The sequence below is a fragment of the Phlebotomus argentipes genome, unplaced genomic scaffold (genome assembly GCF_947086385.1).
Source record: "Phlebotomus argentipes unplaced genomic scaffold, Phlebotomus argentipes genome assembly contig_15, whole genome shotgun sequence".
NCBI lineage: Eukaryota > Metazoa > Arthropoda > Insecta > Diptera > Psychodidae > Phlebotomus > Phlebotomus argentipes.
In genome coordinates, this window is record NW_026776181.1 from 8,200,992 (window position 1) to 8,222,591 (window position 21,600).

At 39.5% G+C, this 21,600-nt stretch overlaps 2 protein-coding genes across 7 annotated transcripts; both read right to left on the reverse strand.

Moving 5' to 3' along the window:
- Positions 1-1,043: 1,043 nt before the first annotated feature.
- On the reverse strand, positions 1,044-5,808 carry LOC132261430 (ELAV-like protein 3). The gene is made up of 7 exons (XM_059760243.1): positions 5,117-5,808; positions 4,015-4,391; positions 3,407-3,664; positions 3,120-3,158; positions 2,317-2,542; positions 1,970-2,132; positions 1,044-1,902 (listed from the first exon to the last, which is right to left on the reverse strand). Exons 2-7 carry the CDS (start codon positions 4,220-4,222, stop codon positions 1,741-1,743), a joined length of 1,056 nt encoding a protein of 351 aa, XP_059616226.1. The 5' UTR covers positions 4,223-4,391; positions 5,117-5,808; the 3' UTR covers positions 1,044-1,740.
- A 2,500-nt stretch (positions 5,809-8,308) lies between these two features.
- Positions 8,309-21,473, reverse strand: LOC132263390 (AF4/FMR2 family member lilli). Of its 6 annotated transcripts, none has more exons than XM_059763128.1 (17): positions 20,969-21,473; positions 20,048-20,330; positions 15,995-16,109; positions 15,531-15,917; positions 15,112-15,462; positions 14,982-15,040; positions 14,841-14,909; positions 14,655-14,761; positions 13,584-14,568; positions 13,375-13,513; positions 12,852-12,986; positions 11,872-12,788; positions 11,505-11,717; positions 11,355-11,435; positions 11,040-11,205; positions 10,819-10,966; positions 8,309-10,751 (listed from the first exon to the last, which is right to left on the reverse strand). In XM_059763128.1, the coding sequence occupies exons 2-17, from the start codon at positions 20,059-20,061 to the stop codon at positions 10,633-10,635; spliced, it is 4,005 nt and encodes a 1,334-aa protein (XP_059619111.1). In that variant the 5' UTR covers positions 20,062-20,330; positions 20,969-21,473; the 3' UTR covers positions 8,309-10,632. The 6 variants fall into 6 exon arrangements, with proteins under 6 accessions (XP_059619111.1, XP_059619110.1, XP_059619113.1 ...); XM_059763127.1 differs by having other exon boundaries at positions 20,966-21,473; XM_059763130.1 differs by lacking the exon at positions 20,048-20,330 and having other exon boundaries at positions 20,966-21,473.
- Positions 21,474-21,600: the final 127 nt, after the last annotated feature.

Here is a 21,600-nt window from a genome sequence, read left to right on the forward strand (position 1 = left end):
GTTTTTTCCTCACTTTTGCTTTCATACTCAATTGCACAACCCTCAATTTTTTTTCTATACCTCTTTTTGCAAAAGTTTCCTTTGCAAAATGACAGAATTTCTCCGAGTCTCTGTGTAAATTCACACCACGGCAACCCTTCAAAATTCCATCAAATTGAGTCCTTTTTTCACTCTCACGTCTTCTCCTTACTACACTTTAGTAATACTGTTTGAATAAGTGTATACATATTCTGTAAATACTTTCTTTAACTAAACCGGAAGGTTTCAAATTTGATTCTTGAAATAGCAATAAGCGTAAATTCTTTGGGTTAAATTTCATGCTTTATATAAATTACAACATTTAAAAGGATTTTCCTTCTTATCGCACTACACATTGTTTATAAGTTCTTCTGTTAGTTAAGTATTTTGTCGTCATACCCATGTTATTCTAGCCACCACTTTAGTAGTGAAAATACATTGATGGAATGTTAGAAAAAACTGACTAAACATTGATAATAATCCTTAATGTATCGCGCAATATAATTTAAATATTGTAATATTTTCTTGTTTCATAATATATTGGTATTATTGTAAAAATAGTGAATAATTTGATACTCTAAATATTTTATATATATAAACATTAGAAAATTATTAACAATAATTCAAATGAAGATAATACATCAGTCAGTTGGATTTTCTTCTATTGGAAGATTCTTGTCTCACGTGATTTCATGTTTATTGTAAAGCCATCTGATGCATTACCTTCACATTCATTATTATTATTGTTCTTTTATTAGAAGCACCATTCTGTGATTTTTTCCATTTTTTACCTTTTTCCTACTATTTCAATTACGACAATTAAATTACCAAATTCACCAATACTTTAGCTGATTCCTAAAAATGTACAATTGTTAAAGTGGTTACATCAAAATTCGGGTAGGTTATGTGTAAGAAAGAAGTGGTAGAGCGGCAAAGAACCTGTGATAAACAGAACGTATAAAGTAAACATGAGGAAGATAGGAAGAAGATGAGTGAAAATAAATAAAAATAAAACATAAAGAAAATAAGGTAAAAGATAATATTTAATGTCCACACAAGTGATTTTATATAAAAAATATAACAAAAAGAATAATAGCCACATGCCATATGTTTAACCTATTATAAACTCCAAAATCATAGATAAATATTAGAGAATATTACAGAAAATAGTGAAATTATTCCTCGAGAAAATGTGAAATTAGATTAATGCAAAATGAATCGAAAATTTTAGCTAAAAATCAAAACAGTAAACACGCTACTGGACTAGTTTCACTCATCAATAAATTTGTATAATATTTGCAAATAGACATTTATCATAATATTTTCCTTCCTCTAATTTTTTTTACGCATAAGTTTAAACTGTAAATTGTATCGAAAAATTTTTCTGACATTATATAGCTTATGGTCTACAATTTTCTCCTTCTCCATAGAATTTTAAATGCGATTTTGTAATCACATTGTAAGACGAAAAAAATATATAATTTGCAATAAAGATACAAGAATACATAGTGCAATTTTCTATACATATAAATAAAGTATCTAACAGAGATTTTGTACTCTCTGAAAATAATATGGAAAAGCTCATTTCATAAGCTCTCCAGACAATTCAAAAGAAAAATAAGTTTATGCATTGAAAAGAGGCAAAATCAATTCTCCAAATGATTAACAAAAACTTTTAGTCAATCTCCACTCAAAATCGCGAAAAGGAGGAAAAAATTCCTTTTACGTAGTTTTGGTCTTGTTTGTCTTAAAACTAACTTGCAGTATACGATTTCCCAATGTGTATCCGTTGAGCCCTTGAATGGCAAACAGGGCCTCGTCGTACACGGTCATGGTGACGAAACCAAATCCCTTGCATTTATTTGTCTGCAGATCCCGAATAACCTGGAGAAGGCATTAAAGTTTGCATGAGATTTGGACGGGGGAGCTTAAGGCGTCATGTGCTCAGTACCTTTACAGACTGTACAGCACCAAATGGTCCAAATAGTTGCCACAAAACATTCTCCTCAGTTTCCGGGGCCAGATTGTACACGAAGATACACCAGCCAGATCCATTTATTGCACTGCCAGGCATCACAGTGTTGGCCAATAAATCACCAGTCAGCGGCGAGAATCTGCATAAAAATGGAGAGAAGGCACACGTTCATATTTTTTGCCCATAATTGAATCATCCTTCCATTCCACTATGCCACCATCGCTGAATTTTAAGCTGCCGTCTCCGCAGCTGCCAGCACTTTATCCACACTGCCCGTGAATTTTCATCAGCCACGCCCAATTTTAATTCAACAAATTAACTACCTAAAGCGTCCGGTGGCATGATGAACCGGGCCGGGAAAGCGTCGAGCTGCTGCCGCGGCCTGTGGCCCCAAATAGGCAGCGAAGGGTGGCAAGGACTTGTTGCTGCTCGGGTTGTTGGCGAACTTGACGGTGATGGGATCCGTGGCGTTCTTCGGCACGGTCCCGTTGAGCTCCTTGATGGCCCGCTCGGCCTCGATGCGCTGATCAAAGCGAATAAAGCCCACGCCTTTAGATAGCCCTGAAAATAATTAGCAAGGATTACTCCAAATAAATCAAATCCCACAGCGAGCTGCATATTATCCATTATGCTCTCTTGCAATCATCCTGCGGGTTTTGCAGTGGATGATATTTTCTGGATTTTCTCTATTGTCATCAACATATTTCAATCTCTATTTTGTGCACTTTACCACTGAAAATCAATTGATGGTAGTGTTAAATCATGAGTAAACACTGGATGTATGTTATGTCATTCGTATTCTAGGCAGAGCTGGGAAATGTGCATTCAATTTAAACATGATTCTGAAAATTGAGTCCATTCTTCGCCAGCTCTGCCTTCAAAGCATGCATTCTTATTTCAGTACAGGTGTGAGGCATAGTTTGTGCCAATTTTTGAAATAGTGTTCTGAGTGAAATCTCCGAAACATATGAGAAATTATAGGGCAAAAATGAAATGATGGGTACATGTAAGGAATAAAATGAAGAGGCATCAACACCACAAATGATTAGACAATACCCACAATGAACAACATAGTGACTTAATACGAATTAAACAATAATTAAATGCTAAAACCACTCTTACGTACCCGGCATACTCGTTCCACCTGAAGTGACAAATAGCCATTCTTGAAACAATAAGAAAAGAAAATGGAAATTAATGAACTTAAAATTAAATCCAAATGCTCTTTTCTATCTCTGTAATTTCAAAGCTAATCTTGAGAGTATTCTTTTGTGAAATTTATATGATTCCTCGTGGGAGGGAATGGAGGAACAGTAGAATATTATGTGTGTTGTTTTGGATTCTGGCAAAATCCAGAAAATAGCTGCAACGGCCTTCAGCGAAATTTCGTGAGTCTTCCCATAGGGAATATACCTGAAATATTGTCACAGAGAATGCGTGATGTGATGATGCGGCCAAATGGACTGAACATGGCCTCCAATTCACCCTGGGTTAGATTCTTCGGCAAGCCCGACACGTACAAGTTGGCACCTTTGATGGCCTCTGAACTAGGCCGAGCAAATGACACCTTAATGGTCTTGTTCTGCAGACGCAGTCCATTGAGTGTGTTGATGGCCTTTTCTGCATCGTCCTTCTGATGGTAGTTCACAAAGCCATACCCCAAACTTTGTCCTGCAAAATGGGACAACGTTAGAGGCGAAATATGTAGCGTTGCACTCAGATAAATCAACGCAGTCAACTTTCTAATTGAATACCAGATTCAATCTGTTAATCATGATGATAACCTTCTCCTCAATATACATATTAAGCACATCAACAGCATTTGCAGGATAAAATTCGGGATCCATGGGATCAATAATCAAGAACGCTAGATTCAAAATTCGCTGTGTTTCCTCAGAATTCTTGCGATACAACAAAATCTATCGTAGCTCCAATATGTAGTTTAACAACGTCCAAGTGTATCAAGTGTACAAATGTGATTTCTCTGAGTGCAGAACATCACTCTCTGAGAAGCAATTTACCTGTGACTTTGTCGCGAATCAATTTGCAGCTCTCCACCTCACCAATGCTGGAGAAGAGCGAGCGGATCTCCTCCTGGGTCATGTTTTGGGGCAAATAGTTGACAATTAAATTAGTTTTGGACTCCTCCTGGCTTCCACCGCCACCATTGCTGCTGCCACTGCCATTCTGTTGCTGACCACTATTAGACTCAATCATACCGTTCGTCATGTCCCGCCTCAACTGCACAATTAAATCAATAATACTGTTTCCAAACTCTTTCCTCTGCAACCTATTTCCTCTCTCTCTCCTCTTCCTGGAGCTTCCTGGTATCTTTGTCTCTGTGATTGCGCAAGATCACTTCCTTAAAAATAGTTTAAGGGTGCTGGAAAGTGTTTATCTGGGAAAAGAATAGACAAAAATATTGTGTTAATATTGAAAATTTTGTGTTTAATTTGATCATAAATTCTCTCTCATAAATCTCTCAATAAAAATCCCATTCGCAAGACATGATTTATTTGTTTTAAGCTTCCAGACATTTCCTCAAAAAAAATCATCAAATGATAATTTGCGATATTGAGTTTGATGGGAGGAAAAATGTGAAGAGCGCGTTTTCGTTGAAATATGTGTCAAATGGGACCAAAGTGTTACATATTTTCGTAAAACCACCTGCCATTTCCACGCTAAAAATAGCCCAACTCTCTCATATCTGCATATAAGTTGTGAGAAATTTTCCCGTTCTAAGAATACGAAAATCGTCTAATGTGGTAAAAAGTTATGAAAACTCCATGCTTCACGCCAAAAATATCACCAGATGAGAATGCAGTGTTGAATAAATTTCAACCAGCACTTCATCCTTCCTCACAATATCGATTTTGGGATCGCCTAAGCGCGTGTCTTCCTCCTCAACTTAGAGTGGATTGCAGATTTTTGTTTATAAAATTTTGTGAGAAACACCACAGAAAACGCACACATTCATTGACCAAAATAGCTCTTGAGACTTGTATTGGGTTGCATCATCAGTTCGTTACTTCTTCTCAGCACATTCATTACCTTTTCATTCTAATTCTCTCAAGCCAAAAGTGAGGGGTGCTTTAATTGCCCCGAGTTGTAGAATTTACTCACCTCATAAAAAAAACCCTCTTCAAATTTCCACGGAATTCTTTTTGCCACGCTCTCAATTATCCATTCAAAGATACGGCGCAATTTCTACTGAATTGTCCATTAATTATGCACGATCCTTTTGCGTTAAATAATGTCGATGATTACCGAATCGTGTGCATATATTGAATTAAGCTATTGTTTTCACTTTGATCCCTATCTTCAGCACAATTGCAATATTCTGCACTGCACAAATTCCACCTTTTTCAGCAGTGTCGCTGGAGCGCGGAAAAATCGATAAACTACCAATTGAGATAGTAGAAATTAACACGAAATGATCCCCTTTTTCTCCCCTTAGCGCACGTTGTCACCTTTCACCGTTGATTTTCATCAAATTTTCCACACTGTTTCAGTGAACAAATATTCGCGAACGGTTAGGAAATGGGAAGGTTGAATAAACACGGGAAGAAATTATGAAGAGATTGACAAAATAGACACTCAAATGAAAGAAATTAACGGAAAAAAGATAAAAACGCAAAAGAAATAATAAAAAAATTAAAGAAAAAAATTAAACGCAGAGCTAGAAAATGTTTTTCAACTCGACACGGAAACTCAAATCGGACTAAAAATGATACTCGGAAAATTCAACGACGCACTGTGCGAGAGTTTTATCTTTAGAAGATTACTCGTCGTCGGCGTCGACGTCGTTTTTTGTCACTACCATCGCGCGCCAGGGACGGCTTTGGGCGCTCAAAATCATCCTAACTTTGTGGATAAAGTATTTCGACTGCTTGTGTAGAGTTTTTCCGTATTTGTCATAATGTGTGTCTTGAGCCTTTGCAGGTTTTTCATCCACCAAAACCGCCTGGAAACGACTCTGGGAAGAATTTGAATGGGATTCAGCATCGCGCCGGCGCGCCTTTCTCTGCTAACATTCACGCCATGCAAATGTGTACATATGGTAAGTGAGTGCTTCTACGTGGAACAGATCTAATCGGTCCGATTTTTTATGTAATGTCGTTGAGGTGGAAAATCAATATTTGAATTAGGAATATTATTTCGGGTCTGTTATCTCTATAAATCTAAATAATTATGTACAATCACAATATTTTGTAGGTCAAATCTCTGTATCCAATAATTCAAATTTGTAAACTTCACAACTTCACAAATTTTCTTGACGTCTCAAATAAAATCTGTGAAAATTGAAAATATTTTTGAAATTATTCATTGGTTGCGAATAAATTATTCCCAAACAGGCAAAGCGTTTGTATCAAAACTTCTTTTCAGAATTTCAAAGATCTTCCCTTCAACTTTCCTTTCTCTATAAAAATAACTGAAAAAATGATTTATTTTTCATGAAAATCTCCAAGATACGCTACTGAAGCACAGCATGATAAGAAAACAAAATAATTGATTCCAATATAGTGTTCGACAAGAGAAGAATCGTACAATAACTAAGGTTTAAACAGAGATTAGGGTATCAAAAATGTGAATCAACATTAGAGCCACACTGAAGACACAGCATTGTGTAATCTATCTCATGATGGAAAATCATCTCGATAATTTCACCCTGTTGTGTATTCAAATGATGGGGAAACTAATCTCCTGTGTTTTCATCTCCTCTAGGCAGAGATTATGAACAAGATGAGCTCTATATTGTTGCCATCCGCCCAAGAAGCACAATTCACAATTTATGTTATACAGCAAGTGATTAAGTGGAACACTTTCATTTGGAACTGAAATCCTGGCTGATCTCTGTAATGAATATTCCTATTGGATCATTTGGGGCTTATGCTATTGACCTGAGGGGCGTGTATCCGCACCGCTCCTTGGCACAGAGTTAAACGGTTTTGCGATGCACCTTGGGGCATTAAGTTGGCTGAAGGACAGGATTTTGCCAGTTGTCATGTGCCATTCGCGAGATTTGCTGGGAAAACAGGGCGATGCCCGGACTCTCGAGCGTGCAGAGCGAATGCCTATGCGCATCACATTGATGTGAACGCGAGAGCGACTCCTTTTCCCCAAAACTTCCCTCGGCAATTAATTGTCACATTGGGGATGAATAGCAAATTGAGTGCATCTTTCGTATTTTCTGCCACTCACCGTCTTATTGATTTCTGCAGCGACATTTCGCAGAGCTGCGGCCTTTTCTGGCTCGCCAACCGCAAAATTGGCGATACACAAATGTGTGTGGTTGTACGGAAAAAGGAAGAAATTCGAAATCGATAGTGGAAAAGTCCCTCACTCTCGGCTTTCTTCTTCCGCCTTCGACAACTGCAAATGCGACACTCTGGGATGAAAAAGGGTGGGTTTTTCCGTGGCACTGAAAGCTCAGATTTTGCACTCACTTGCAAACACTATCGACTTGTCTCACTGCACAATCACAAGGGATAATCACACCACTGCGGAATGAGGATCGCACGAATCAGCCGGAAGTAGGATTTTCTTCGTGTCCATTGAGGAAATTTTACACCGCGAACACACCTTCTGAGCCACCTTTCTCACATTCGCCGGACCTCCAACTTCACATGACGCCCCTCGGCCGTGCACTTTTCCAAACGCGGGGCCCACCCTCGAGCCGGAGACGTCGCTGGCCACTGCCCTGTGGCGAGTGCACACAAACAATACTGTGATGAAGAATGCAAGGGAAAAAAACACAAGTTGTTTCTCTATGTAGTGACGACAACTAAATGAGGTGGAGGAGCTTTGCACTCTCTGGGACTTGGCCTGGTGATGTGAAAAATTGCCCCTGCGTGTAAGCTGGGGGTGTCTTTCTGTGCTACAGTAGAACAGCGACGCCACCCCTCCGACATCGGCACACTGCAGCAAAGTTTCAGGGGAGGTTCTCGAATGTTGCACTGCAAAATTGTTGAATTTTCCACGGTTAAAGACCCGAAAAAGCTCACCTCTTAACTGTTGCATCAAAATTTCCATCTTTTCAAATCGACTTTATCAAATTTTATGAGATTTTCTGCCCAATTTCTTCGATTAAAACACATGAAGTAATTCGCTTCTCATTTTCCTTTTATTCAACGTAGTAAAATACTAATGTTTGTATCAATTTGCTCGTCATATTTTGATAATATCTATACTTTTTGTTATTTCATATTTATTTCTGTTTCACTTTTTTTTTATTTAAATTGCATAAAAATCACTTTGTACAAATAAAAATATTTTTCTTCTTTTAAATGTTTCGTTTCTTCCCTTACTTTCATCCATTTCTCGTTCCCCACTTTTCATTTAACTTTACAATATATTGTTGCTTATTTGTTCAATTTACATTCAATCAATTGCCTTAGTAGAGTGTAAATTAGTCCTACTCTAGTATTAATTTAATGCATTTACTTCTTAAGGTCTTACTCCTCACTTAATCCGCGCTTTGTGTTGTATGTCAATCTTTAATATAAAAGTTATAACTATCATTTACACGTCGTTTCATCTGCTCTCCTCTCCCTACATCGTCTTCCCATTGACCGTCTTTGCTTTCATAATAATTTACTTCACTATTAACAATATCCTCTAATAGAGAAACTCTTTACATCTTTGTTTACTCATACCAAGTTATTGGTGTTTGATTAACTGTTGCAATCTTGTCAACGCTCTTTTTTTTCCTATTATAGTGTGTTGGTAGTTTTCTCATTCTGAGATAAGGGATTTCTACGTTTAGTCATTAAGTTATTAAGGTATCATTTAGTAGTTTTTTTTTTGTTTCTTCAAAAATATTGTTTTGCTGGGGGAAAAGAAAGAAAATTCCACAAAAAAACCATAACTCGAAGTTGGTTGAAAAAATATTTTGGTCCCGCATCAAGCTACATCAAAAGAGTAAGATTATCTTTATGACAAACAAAAAAAAAACACATGTTATAGTTATAAACGGACAAAGTTAGTAATTGTACGTTACAGCAAAATATAAAAAAATATATGTATATATAATAAGGATTGATAATTTCACAAGAAAGTAAGGTTAAGAGAAAATAGAAAGCGCAAAGAGAGAAAAATGTAGGATTAACAATGAAAAATCTTCGTAACAAGTAACATTTTCTGGTCTATTCCCATTTTATATCCTCCTCCAGAACTAATATTATGACTATTGTTAGAATGTCATCACTATATATTCCTATTTAGTAATTACCATTTTTTTTTTCTTATTCTCACTCTCGCGGTATGTAAGGATTCACTGTAAGTGGCGCTTTGTGGTTCATTTATGGTAGTAGAAAAAGATTTCCTTTATTTACTCTTCTTTTATAATTGAACAATACAAAAATTGCATCCCTATGTCAAACAATCACTTCGCTATAATGAGCAACATTTGCAGAGTTAGAATCAGTAGAAAATATTCCCCATTGCTGTAGTATAAATACAAAGGATGATCGTTCTTCTTCACATGTTTTCCTTATCGATTTGTTTTACTTTTTGTTTCTTTTAATAAAACACACATTTAGAGGTAAAATTAGTTAACGTATGGACTGTGTTGCGTTAAATGTAATCACCTCTTTCTGCTTGTCGCATCGTCGAATTTCTTCACGGCAAAATTCAATATAGATATCTTTGATTTATTGTCTCCAACCCTCGCCTGTCATCAAACTAATCTTGCATCAGGCAAAAAATCAAATTGAAAATGGTAAATTAAATGATAGGCTGACGATAGTCACATAAATCTTAAGATCAATTTGAATTTCTGTATTTTTTCACTTTTTTTTTCTCATCTTCCAACAAAGCAGACGCTTTTGATAACAACTTTTGATTCAAATATTTCATTGCAAACATCTTCATTTTCTCCCCACCCAAAATTTCTAACTATTCTGTCACATTATTACTGCTGTTCTCATTTCTAAAAAAAAAACGAAAAAATATATGTTTATGTAAATTAAGTAAGACCTACTGTAAAAATTCGATAAACTAAGGTTGCAAAAATGTTTATACATAAGCCATATGTATATAGTTGCAATATCAAAGTAATATTTACAGAGAAATTCACTTCAAATGACTCCATTTTAAATAGTTTACCTCTATATATAACTTCTTGCTTGTCTTCCATTCGTCTTCCTATTCCTATCTTCTGAGAAAGTACCTAATCGTTTCCTCATTTCTTTTATATATTTACTAAACAATAATTATTTTGTAATCTATACAATTAATATACAAAAAAAAGTTTGAGTTTTCCTTTCATTTAAATAATGAAATAAATTATAACAAAAAATAATATTCTATGTCTATCTCTTCATCTTTCACCTCCTGTACATACAATTGCTTATGCAATTATCCCACAGCTCTGCCGGATTCTTGTCTTTTCTTTTTCTCTTCTTCTTCTTCTTCTTCTTCATCATCAACTTCATTGTAAAAAGTCCATTAAGTGATGCTCAATAATTCATCATTTTAATTCGGCACGAAAAAACTCATGCACTCTGTGTTACTTCTCATTCCTCTCCGTTTCACCGACATTTAAATGGTATAAAAATAAAACACCACTAAAACTACCAATATTTTCAGTAGAATAATAAAAGAGGAGAACTATTCTGAGATATGGATAAGAAAAAGTTTCATACTTGACACGTCTGTCTCAATTTCTGCAGTCCGGCTTTAACATACTTTACAGCACTTGATATTGAACTGTGCAGAGTCATGGGTCCATTTTCGTGGTCCAAGTTGATAAAAAATTCTGCACAAAGAAAGATTTTCACAAGTTAATAGGAGAGAAAAACCACCATTTTCCCCTCCAAACTCACCTGTGTGATTCCCTTTCGTAACAAGGAGGTCAGCTTGATCCCATAAATCATGGCAATTGACTAAATAATGGAGGAAAGTGCTTTGTCGCTGAAATGCATTGTATGTCTGATGAGGCACCATTTGACCACCAGTTGTTCCTCCAATGTTCTAAAATGTCACGAAATTCAATTAGTCAAACACATCGTGTCAAGGGTTGCATGCCAAAAGAAAATATCCTCACTTGTCCTTGGATTGCTGTTGATGGCGAAATCGGAGATGGAGTATTTCCATTCGGTAAGTCAGCGTTGCGCTTTGTTGTGTGCTCCCCAATAATCTTTTGTACTTCCCTCACCTCCGGCTTGCACATGCGATAGAGCTTCAGATACAGCAATGACTGGCACCGCAAACTGTTGAGACGTCGAAGAGGAAAAGAAAATTGAATTATATTACAGTTTGGTAGTTGAATTCTTGATAAAAAAGATTGAATTATTGCTAATAAAGTTCGCTCTCCCACTCTCTCTCTCTCTTTCAACACCATCACTACCTCAAAGCTCACCTCAAAATAGCTACTTTACTGTGAATATTGCCCTGCATCGTGTGCACTTGCTGTTGGCTGCGAAATTTCGAGGAGATGTACCTGAAAGTGAAGTGCCAGAGAGCATTAGGAACACCACTCTTAGGATAGGAAAATTCACATTCATTTCACCTTATGAGCTTCAAGGTGTCTTTATACATGGTGAAAGCCGATCGCTCCGTGAGAGATTCCTTCTCCATGGAATCACCAGTCAGTAAAAAGTAGAGAACAGCTTCCAAATAGGTCATCGCCTGGGCCAAATGCTCCGTCTCCTTGTCAGCAGCATGCTTCAGCCGTTGCGCCTCCAGCAAGTACGTGCTCTGGCCCCTGCAATTAATTTTTACGCTAAAAATTTCACATTATTTCAGCAATTTCTTGTACAAGATGAGACATTTCCAACATACACTACGTCAAAATTTCCCCCGCGCGCTTCTCACGTGAGCGTGTGTGCGTATGTGATGATAGTGAAACGTGAATGGATGAAGTGATATATACTTACTTGTCCTCCCTGCCGCTGTCGCTCTCATTTGTACATTCAAAGTATGAGTAGTAGATCTTCTTCTCCACCTCTCTGTACACCACAGTCTCTATCCTATCGTGATTTGTGGGTGGTGTCGTCTCGTGAATCAGCTCGTTCTGCGATCCATTCTTTCGCTTCTTGCCACTCTTGATGGAGCCACTGCCTGAGCTCGATCGACGCTTCTTCCGCTCTTTGGGCACACATTCACCAGCCAATTTGCCACTGCTCTGCTTCACATCAATCTCCGATGGTGCAGCACCAGGAGTGTAGAAATCAGACTTTGTCTCACTCAACTTCTCCCTCTTGATGCCACCGCCATTGAAAGCGCCAAGCTTGCCCGCATACAAACTCCCCTTGTCGTCAATCCGTGGCGAACTGCCAGTGATGTCAGAATTCGTGTACTCAGACTTGATGGATTCTCTCTTGATACTGTTGTTATTGTTGTGGCTTGACTTGTGATCATTTGGCAAATTCTTCGGTGACTGTCCAACTTGGCTCGCTGATGCACTCATCGAATTGACACGATTCACAATTGTTTGATTGTCTCCAACTCCACTCTCGAAGGCCACCGTCAGTCGTCCATTCTCCACCTGATTCGCCGATGCCTTGCTCGCGGCCTCAGCACTTGAACTCTTCCCGCCGCGCGACTGACTCCACGTCGTCGTGGCGGGACTCTTTGGATCACCATGATGCTTACTCTTGCGCGGACTCTTGTGCACCTGCACAGCATTCGCCAAGTGTGGTATCCGCTTCAAGCGCGACAGGTCAATCCGACAGAGCAAGTGTCTCGTCGGATCACCAGATCTCACTTGGTTACTGCCGCTTCCAGACCCATACTTTGCCGAATAAGGCGATAGAAATTTCTCCGACGCGAAGGTGTCGTCTTTCGATTGAATCTGCAAAAGTACAACGCATAAAAATCCACTCACAATCACACCTTTTCACTCATTAATACTCACGTGAGAATCCTCTGAGTGATCCACAATCACCACTTGACCCTTTCCTTTGGCACCGCCCTCACCTTTCAAGCCGGAGAACAATTTCCGCAGCGTAACATTCTTATTCTTATCACTTTTTGTCTTATCTCGGATTTTCTGCAATTGCAACAAAATATTTTCCATCAATAACAAACTCATATATAAAATAAAAAAAAAATATGAGGCAAATATAAAATATTCCAGACATTGCACACTTTTTCTCATGATAAAAATATCCAATGTGGAGAGATAATTAAGTCTGTCTTGGAGTTCTTTGAAAAGGAATTTCTCCATTGGTCGGTCAGACTTTGCAAACAATTTATGGTGTGAGAGTCCTCATACCATTTTGAAGTAATTGGATTTCTCAGTGTGACGACGCCGTGAAACTTTAACCAGGATATTGTTAATGGAATTCGCACTATGGCAAATACTTTTTTTTCTCTCTCTCTCTCTCTCCTCACTTAAATATACACACAGTACGTAAACAAATTTGTGCACAACTCACCCTCTCTTCACGAATACTATCGCTATCAGTTGCATCTGAGTTTTCATCACAGGACGATGAGAGTTTACTAATGGGCGACACTAAGCGATTGCCGGGCGACACTGAAGGACGTGCAGCACTTCGTGGTGACGAAAGATGCCTGTTGAGCGGAGAAAAAAAATTGGACATAAAGCATTTGCGAACGTGGAATTTTCACTGCTAAAACTCACTCCTCTCGACTGGTGGTGGATGACATGGATGAATTGTCGTCGTTGGATTGCTTTGGATGGCCTCGCGATAGTGGACGACTCTGCGTTAGCGCCACAAAACTCGACACTTGATGCTTGCCAACGGCCATCGGCTTGCTGGGCACCGAATCGGAGTCATTGCAGGCATCATCATCGCTGTTGTTATCACTGTTGTCACTCGATGACGTTGTCTCCAGCATCTCGCGACTCTTCACCACGGAATTCCTCCGTGCACCCAGACGTCGCGATATCACCTTCCTTCCACCTTTGGACGCCTCCTTCTTGGGTGGGGTTGATTTAGGCACTGCGTTTGTCACTGCATTAGGTCCAGTGTTGGTCGATGCTGTCGCCAGATAGTGTTGTTTCTTCTTCGACAGCCGTCCTCGCACCCGCTTCATCTCCTTCTCCGTGGACTTCGACCGGCTCCGCCGTTTCGTGCTGCCAAAGCCATCGTCATCATCACTGGAATCACTGTGCGGCGTTGTGGTCTGATGAGAGCGCCTCCGACGCTTATCGCGCACCTTCTTCACACACTTCTCCGCCATTTTCTCATCTGTGTCCGAGAAACTCGAGATGGGCTTGATCGTGGCGATTTCCTTCACCTCCGCCAGCACACTCTCAATCTCATCAGACTCAAAGGGATCGGAATTGCTCCGTCGATCCGGACTCTTGGATGGACTCTTCGTCACCGACGCCACCGCCTGATCATACCTCAGATTTGACTCTCCGTGATGGCTCTGCTGCATTGGTGGATCCTGAATCTCCTCCACCAGCTCATTGTGATACATCTCCTGCTTTATATGATGCGCCTGACCGTGAAACACCTGATTCTCATCATCACGCTCATTCTTAATAGCCATCTGCGGCGATGGCTCCTGCGTCGACGGCTGTGACGCGTCATTCTGCACGTGAGGCTTCACGAATTGTATCAAACTCCACTGTTCGAGCTTCGACGAAGGGCTATTTTCTGCAGAGACCATAAAAAGCAGAACATAAAGAGTGTGTAAAAGTATGTTGCACAACAGCATAGAGAGACATTATTGAGACACTCACGGTTTGCAGGTTCTAATTTCAGGCCGTTATTGGACTCCTCACTTGACGATTCACCGCTCGATGCAGATTCATCACTCTCGCTTGAATTATCATTGTTTGGAGACATTCTAAAAATCAATATTTACAAACGGTTAGAACACAAAAATGGACCTTTTCCTCTAGTTTATACACAAATAGAACACTCACGTCTCGGTAGTTTGCTTCTTGCGCTCCCCATCGTCACTGTCAGAGACATTGGGCTCATTCCCGAGATCACTGAAAGTGGAAATGACAATTTTACCCTGTTAATTTTTTGCCACACATCAAAGCATATTTAATTTAACTCACTTTGGTCTTGAGGAACTTCGATTGACAGTAGGTGTAAACAGTGGAGGTAGTTCCGTATACTGTAAACAAGAGGAAATTGATTTAATACCTTATATTAAATTGATCCCTTTCGGTTTTGTGTGAATTTTACCTTATATTGAGGCAACCCTGCAGCACCAAATGCAAACTTCGTGTCAAACTCTGTCCTGGGAGTTGCTGCAATTCCCGTAACTGGTGTCACAGTCTCAGTCATCTCCTTGAGGATGTCTCGCACTTCACCCACACTCGTTGGCGTGCTCAGAGGATTTCCCTGCGGAATGGAGGTCATCGGGAGCCGCGAAGGCTTCAAGGTGCCTCTAAGTACACCATTTGGCATCAAAGTCGACGACTGCTTGTCATTCATTTGACGCCCATTGGGCAGATGTTGGGTGTTGAGCTGCTGGGACGCGAGTTGAGGTGGTCCTGGACCCTTGGCAGCACCCATGCCACTCGAGTGGATCTGCTAATAGAGAGTAAAATGAACAGTTAAATTCCCTGAACACAGGAGTGTAGAGGCCGAAGGAAACGTACGTCGTGCTTGAGAAACTGTCCCTGGTACACTCCTCTACCATTGTAGGCCGATTTGCTATCAGTTGGCTTCAAGAACACATTCCGTGGAGGTTGCTGCTGATAGTGATGCGAGGAGGCGCGATTATTTGAGATTGTGCCGTTGTTGCCACTATTTGTGGGTCCTGGTCCCGTCGTTGCACAACTATTATTGCTACTGCTCGCTCCCAATTGCTGTTGTTGTGACTGGTTAGACAGGGTGGAATTGCTGCTCTGCGGTGGAAATTGTCGTGGAGTCTGAGGCGTCTGAGAGATACCAATCAGACGCTTCTGATCCTCCATCAGATGCTTCACCTTGGCGAAATCACCCAATTTCGACTGGATCCGAAGATCACCCTCGGACGGGGACAACTGCAAAGCAACAGAGAACACACACGCATTGCATTTTCCAATTCACAATAACCATTACTTTTCTCCACTATACATACTCGAATCGGTGCAGCAAATAGTTGCGTTGATTCTGTTTCTGGTACTTGGGCAGAAAGCATTGCTCTTGCTTGTTTATCCCTTTCTCTGCGCTCCATTCTCTCGGAGTCATCCATTCTGCAATGAAAAAAAAGAGAGTCACAACAGAGGTGGCAATTAATAAAAAAACAGTCAATATTTATCAATGTAACTCTAGCAAAAAATAGTCACAACTCAGACAGAAGGTTCTATTGGAATTAGCCTTGGGGTTCCATCAGATGGTTCAGCGTTAGAAATACAAACTACGACTAACATTGTTTGTGATAAAATTTATCCGTGATTGATTGCAAATTCTATTGAAAAAGAAACCTCTAAATTGGTGCACAAGTGTGAACTTTTTATCCAGAGTGTCTTCTGCCATTTTGCTATGCGAAGGTTTTTTTTTCTATTTGCCGCTTTGCTGTGCATCGATGATTTTCACCGCGCAAGATTAATGTGTTCATTTGCAAAGAAATCACATTTGAAACTGATAATTTCCCGGCTTTAGGAGTGAAAGATTTTTCTCCATCCAAATACACACAATGACGCTCAAGAGCATTTACAAAAAAAAAATCTGTTGCATATCAATTCTGTAACGCTTTGATGATTTATGAGAGACACGCAATAAATTCATATATACTCATATGATGTATGAAAATGTGGAAGAATTGAAGATGATATAAACACACTCAATTCACCATATAAACACACAAATGAGCATCTCTGGAAATCGCGGCGAAATAAACTTCTGGAGCTCCACACACTTTATCTCAGGCGGTAAAGTGTGTATTGTGCTCCGTACCTTCAATTTTGCAGATCAACAGTGTTCAAGTGTATTTAACAGAGGAAAAAAGTGATTTTGCACTGAGGAAAAACCCTATTTATCGATTTGGCTCCAACTTTTTGCTCCGCTCGCCTCTTTTTTCCGTCGCCAAATGACGAAAACAGGGAACGAGAGATTGAGTTTGAAATCAATTGAAGAGTCAGGAGAATTAAAAAGAGCATAAAAGATTCCCTCATTTCGAGTGGGGAGAGAAGGCGTGAGTCAACCAGAAGGGAGTTTGAGAATCGTCTGCTTATGAAAGTGCGACGAGGCAAAACACGTCAAAATTTCTACCGAGATAAGCACACCAAAGCAATAGAGCCTCTCTTAATACGATAGGAATTTCAGCATGAAAACTGTGTGAAGGAATGAAAATAAGATTTTGAACGTGCGCGTTTATGTATTAGTACCGCATATTTCGTCAGCCTTTCTCTGTCTATTGCAACTTTTATTGAAAATAGCATCATTAAATATTTTTCGACGTGAACTTTTCCACCCCGAAAACCCAAAATATATCATGCATTGTAGTTTCTTTTCTCTCCTTTTCTCCGCCTTCCTACTGAAGCACACAAGAACTGCGAATAAAACTCACAACTTCCTGTGGGGAATTTTACCAATATTTGCACTCTTTCGAACACATTCCGGACTTGCGGTTAGTGTCTCATCCATAGAAATTACATAATGCAAAATTACACATTGATTTACGACCTCTTGGCAATTAAATGTGAGTATTTCCAATATGACAAATTGATTTTATACAAAGTATAGCACGAGTAATGAATTCAATTGTAACCATAAAATTAAAAATATATGACCTGTGATAGCAGTGAACTTGCAATCAATAGCCAATTGTTATGAATAGGATAGAAACGCAGTCGCTTATCTTGAGATTTCCAACCATGATTTTATGATTTTCCTCTCCTCCACGCACACTAACACCCGCGCGCGCCCACAATAAAATAACATTAAACAACTCTCGAGATAAAGAATCTCATTGTTGAGATATCACATCATTTCCTACACATTCTTGCTCGTTTTCACCTCTTTGATAAAAATTTCACAGATGTGACAATGTATATAAGTAAATTGGGATGTAAGAAGACACTCTGAAAAAAAGACATTTGTATTCTAAAAATAAGATATTCACAGCCTAACAAGAGTATCTATTTTGTCATGCAGCTCATACAGAATCAGCATATTTTTTTTTGTTTTGTACAAAGAGTGTAAAGAACAAATCTATTATGATCAAATAAAAAATCAATGTGTTTAGAGACAAAACGCCAAATAAATGGAAAATATCAAGAGAGTGGCGAATGAAAAAGACAGCATTAAGTGTTACACATTGTAAAATTCACTACGATATCAAACAATCATTATTAGGAAGTCACGTAAAGTGATTTTTTCTATCTCTCTCGTAAGCTGATTTTATAGCACATTAGCTCGAGGGGACAACACACTGTTATCTCAAAAACACTACTAGTTTTAAATGTATTGTGTATTAGGAACACACGCATCACCCCAAACAGCGAAGCATTTGGCCATTTCACGACTTATTCATCAAAATGTATCCCATCGCGAGGCGCACTAACAGTTACTCCAATATTCACCGACTTTTTGTCATTCTAACTCTTCCTGTCGTTAAAAAAAAGAATCCGATATTCACGTGGGATTATCTTACATCGCTTGGTCTCTCAGAAGAGTTCACAAAAGAAAATGAAAGTGCACAATTTGTGACTATTTGCTACTGTTGAAGATTTCTCTCTTTCTCTCTCCCTCTCTCTCTCTCTCTCTCCGGCTGACTTTATTCTCCGGCACACTCTCGTAATTACTATATTGGTCTTCAATTTAATTCTACCTCAGCAAACACACACTTTGAATAAGTCAGTCTCTCTATACGCCCTCGAATGAAACCCCCAAAAAAGCCCATCTTCCAACATTACATCAACACAATCATATTGGAGCCCTAAAGAGATCTTTCACAGCTCAATATTGGCCCATTGAAGATTGCCAGTGTGAAAAAGTGTTTGTGTCACGTTCAGAAAATATCTTTCCACTCAAAACTTTTGGAAGTTCTCTCTCTAAAACTTTCACTGAGGAACACAACTGGTACCCGCCTATTGAATTGGTGTACGTATTTTACCCAATTATATTGACAGATACGTATTAATGTGGAATAAATTGAATATTCCACTTTGCCACTACTTCCGCAAGGATTTATTACAATAGAGACTTTCAAACTTAACAAAGTGAGAAAGGCATCTTTTCTTTTGCACGGAGTCTGAGAAAGGGTTCACAAATCAATAAATGTGCGCCTAAAGTATTATCAAATGCAACTATCTTACGTGTATCGTTTGAAACTTACAAGAACAGTTGTCTGCTTTATTATCTCATTTATGGACTCAATACCTGAGAAACTGCGAGACATTGTAGGTGTGCAAGAAATAAAGAATGTATTTCAAGGATTCGAAATGACTGTTGGAATTCTTTGGGACGACAAAGTGACAAATTTTCCACTAAATTGTTCTCGGGCTACAAATGGTAGGGCAAAGTGAGCGCTTAAGGTTTCAAATTAGTCTCAAACATGGAGTACCTTTTATAAAATTACTCACTTGGACACTAAAGATCATTCTACATGGGAATTCTTCAGGTCATTATAAAGAGAAGCTTATGTCATTCAGAATTCCAATTTTTTTTCACTTTCCATGAATTCTCAGAAATCATCTGCGAATCAGAAGAATTCAATTAATCAGATTCCCTTTCAGTGAAAATGTTGTCAATTAAATTGTGCCTTATTTACTCATGTCCTGGAAAGTGAAAGCATATTCACGTGTCCATTCCTCGAATTACAAACATCACCTATTTTCCCCAATAATTTTCCAGGAATTCATGTATGATTTCTCATCAAAAATTGACAGCTATTGCTAGCTAGAAAAAAAAGGCTTCTCTACAGACCCCCAAAACGTTCAGCCCGGATTCACATCACAATGGATTTCCTCTGCAATTTGCTTTGCGAAGAAGTGTGACTCGCGGTGCGGAATGCAAGTATGCTCAAAGCGCATTTTAATTGTTCTAATTATCAAATTAGACACACATTGGGATCGCCTTTCTCAGACTCTCGTGCGTATTACGCTGAATTGCAGCCACTGAGGGTGAAAGCAGTGGCAAAAGGGGCACGGGAGAGTGTATAAAGAGCAATTTTTGAGGGCGAGTTTACCTATTTTTGGACATTTTCGTCACATATCACCCACACACACTGTAAGGCGTTTGGCCAGCACCAAACTCGTGTCAGAAATGCCTTCGGCTCAGCCTCCTCGTGCTCCAAGACGCGCCCGGGGTCATGTGCTATCGCAGGTGATGCTCCCGAGAGGGTGGTGCTGCGGCCAGTGGGTGGCATTCGTCTCACGCAGTAGTTGTTGCTCCCAGACGGCACGACTCCGTGCTCGCGGGTCTGGGCAAATCGGGGGAGCGCTCACATGCACAATTTGCACAACATTCAACTAAGGTATTAAGAACCAAATAAAATGCAAATGGAAAATTAGAGTGTGAGAGGACAGGTGAGGGAGTTTAACAAATAAACAAGTCAAAACTAGGAACTACTAGAGGCTCTGATTTGTCCGGAGGAGACAGATTTCGTCGGAATGCCGCGTGTCCGGGTCATTTGACACCTCTGGCACTCGATTGAGCGCCCAAGTGGCATAATTTCACCACTGATTTTGCCTTCTTAATCTCATTATCAAACATGTTACAGTGTCGTTACTCGTGTTTATCAACAATTGATAAATACTCTTGGCGCATCTCTCTCATGTGGTCATCCTTAAAATCATCGCCACGACGATAGCGCCAGGTTTATCACGAATATTCCTCTGTCTCCTCCTGAAAAATGTCTCTCAAGGCAAGCGAATTTTGTTCTTAGCAAATCAGCCAAAAGATTATGGACTCAGTGGCCAGTCATTAGGCGTCTCATCCACAAATCTTGCACATAATAATTGCCTCTCAAGGTGTGTGTCTATGACTGTTTTTTGTACAAGAATCGAACAAAAGAAGTAAAGGTACAAAAGTGAAAATTGTTTGTGGATAAAAAGGGCAACTCTACGATTGAAAATTTGTAATAATAATTGAGGTAATACACCACCACCACATATTTGTTCTTCCGTCTGCGTCTTCTCCGTGTGTGTCTCTTCTACGGGCAATGAATATCTTTTTTCTTGCTTTTCTCTCTGCGTTCTTCGACGCGATTTTGACGCCTCTGTCGCAGGGACGACTGGACGACCAGCAGGATGCCGTGTATGCCCTGTTGCTGGTGGCCAGGAAGGATGCGAAACACCACACAGCCTCTCAGTGGAGACGCAGAAAAAAGTCGAACGAATTTTTGCTCACTTCGTTTTCCGTCACAAGAACACACACTTTTCTTTCATTGAAAAAATTGTTCGAGCAAATTTATGGCGCTTCTGGGCAGTCTTTTGGGTACAAGGGGAGTCACACTGAATATGTCACACAACTCCTCAGCATCACATGTCTCTCATTGTCCTTTTGCACTGATTCGCACTCTAGATTTTGTCCATTTTTTCTCTCACCACAAAAATAAATAAGATTGAGTAAATTTACACGCGATCGCCATCTTAAATTTCATCGTTTGACAATTGTGACAGCGCCACATCGGACAACACCTCACCTGAACCCACCCGACCGACCGCCGAACTCACCAACACGCACACCCGACCTTCAGCCATGCAAGACAGCACAGGTCCGCCAGCCAAATAGCACACC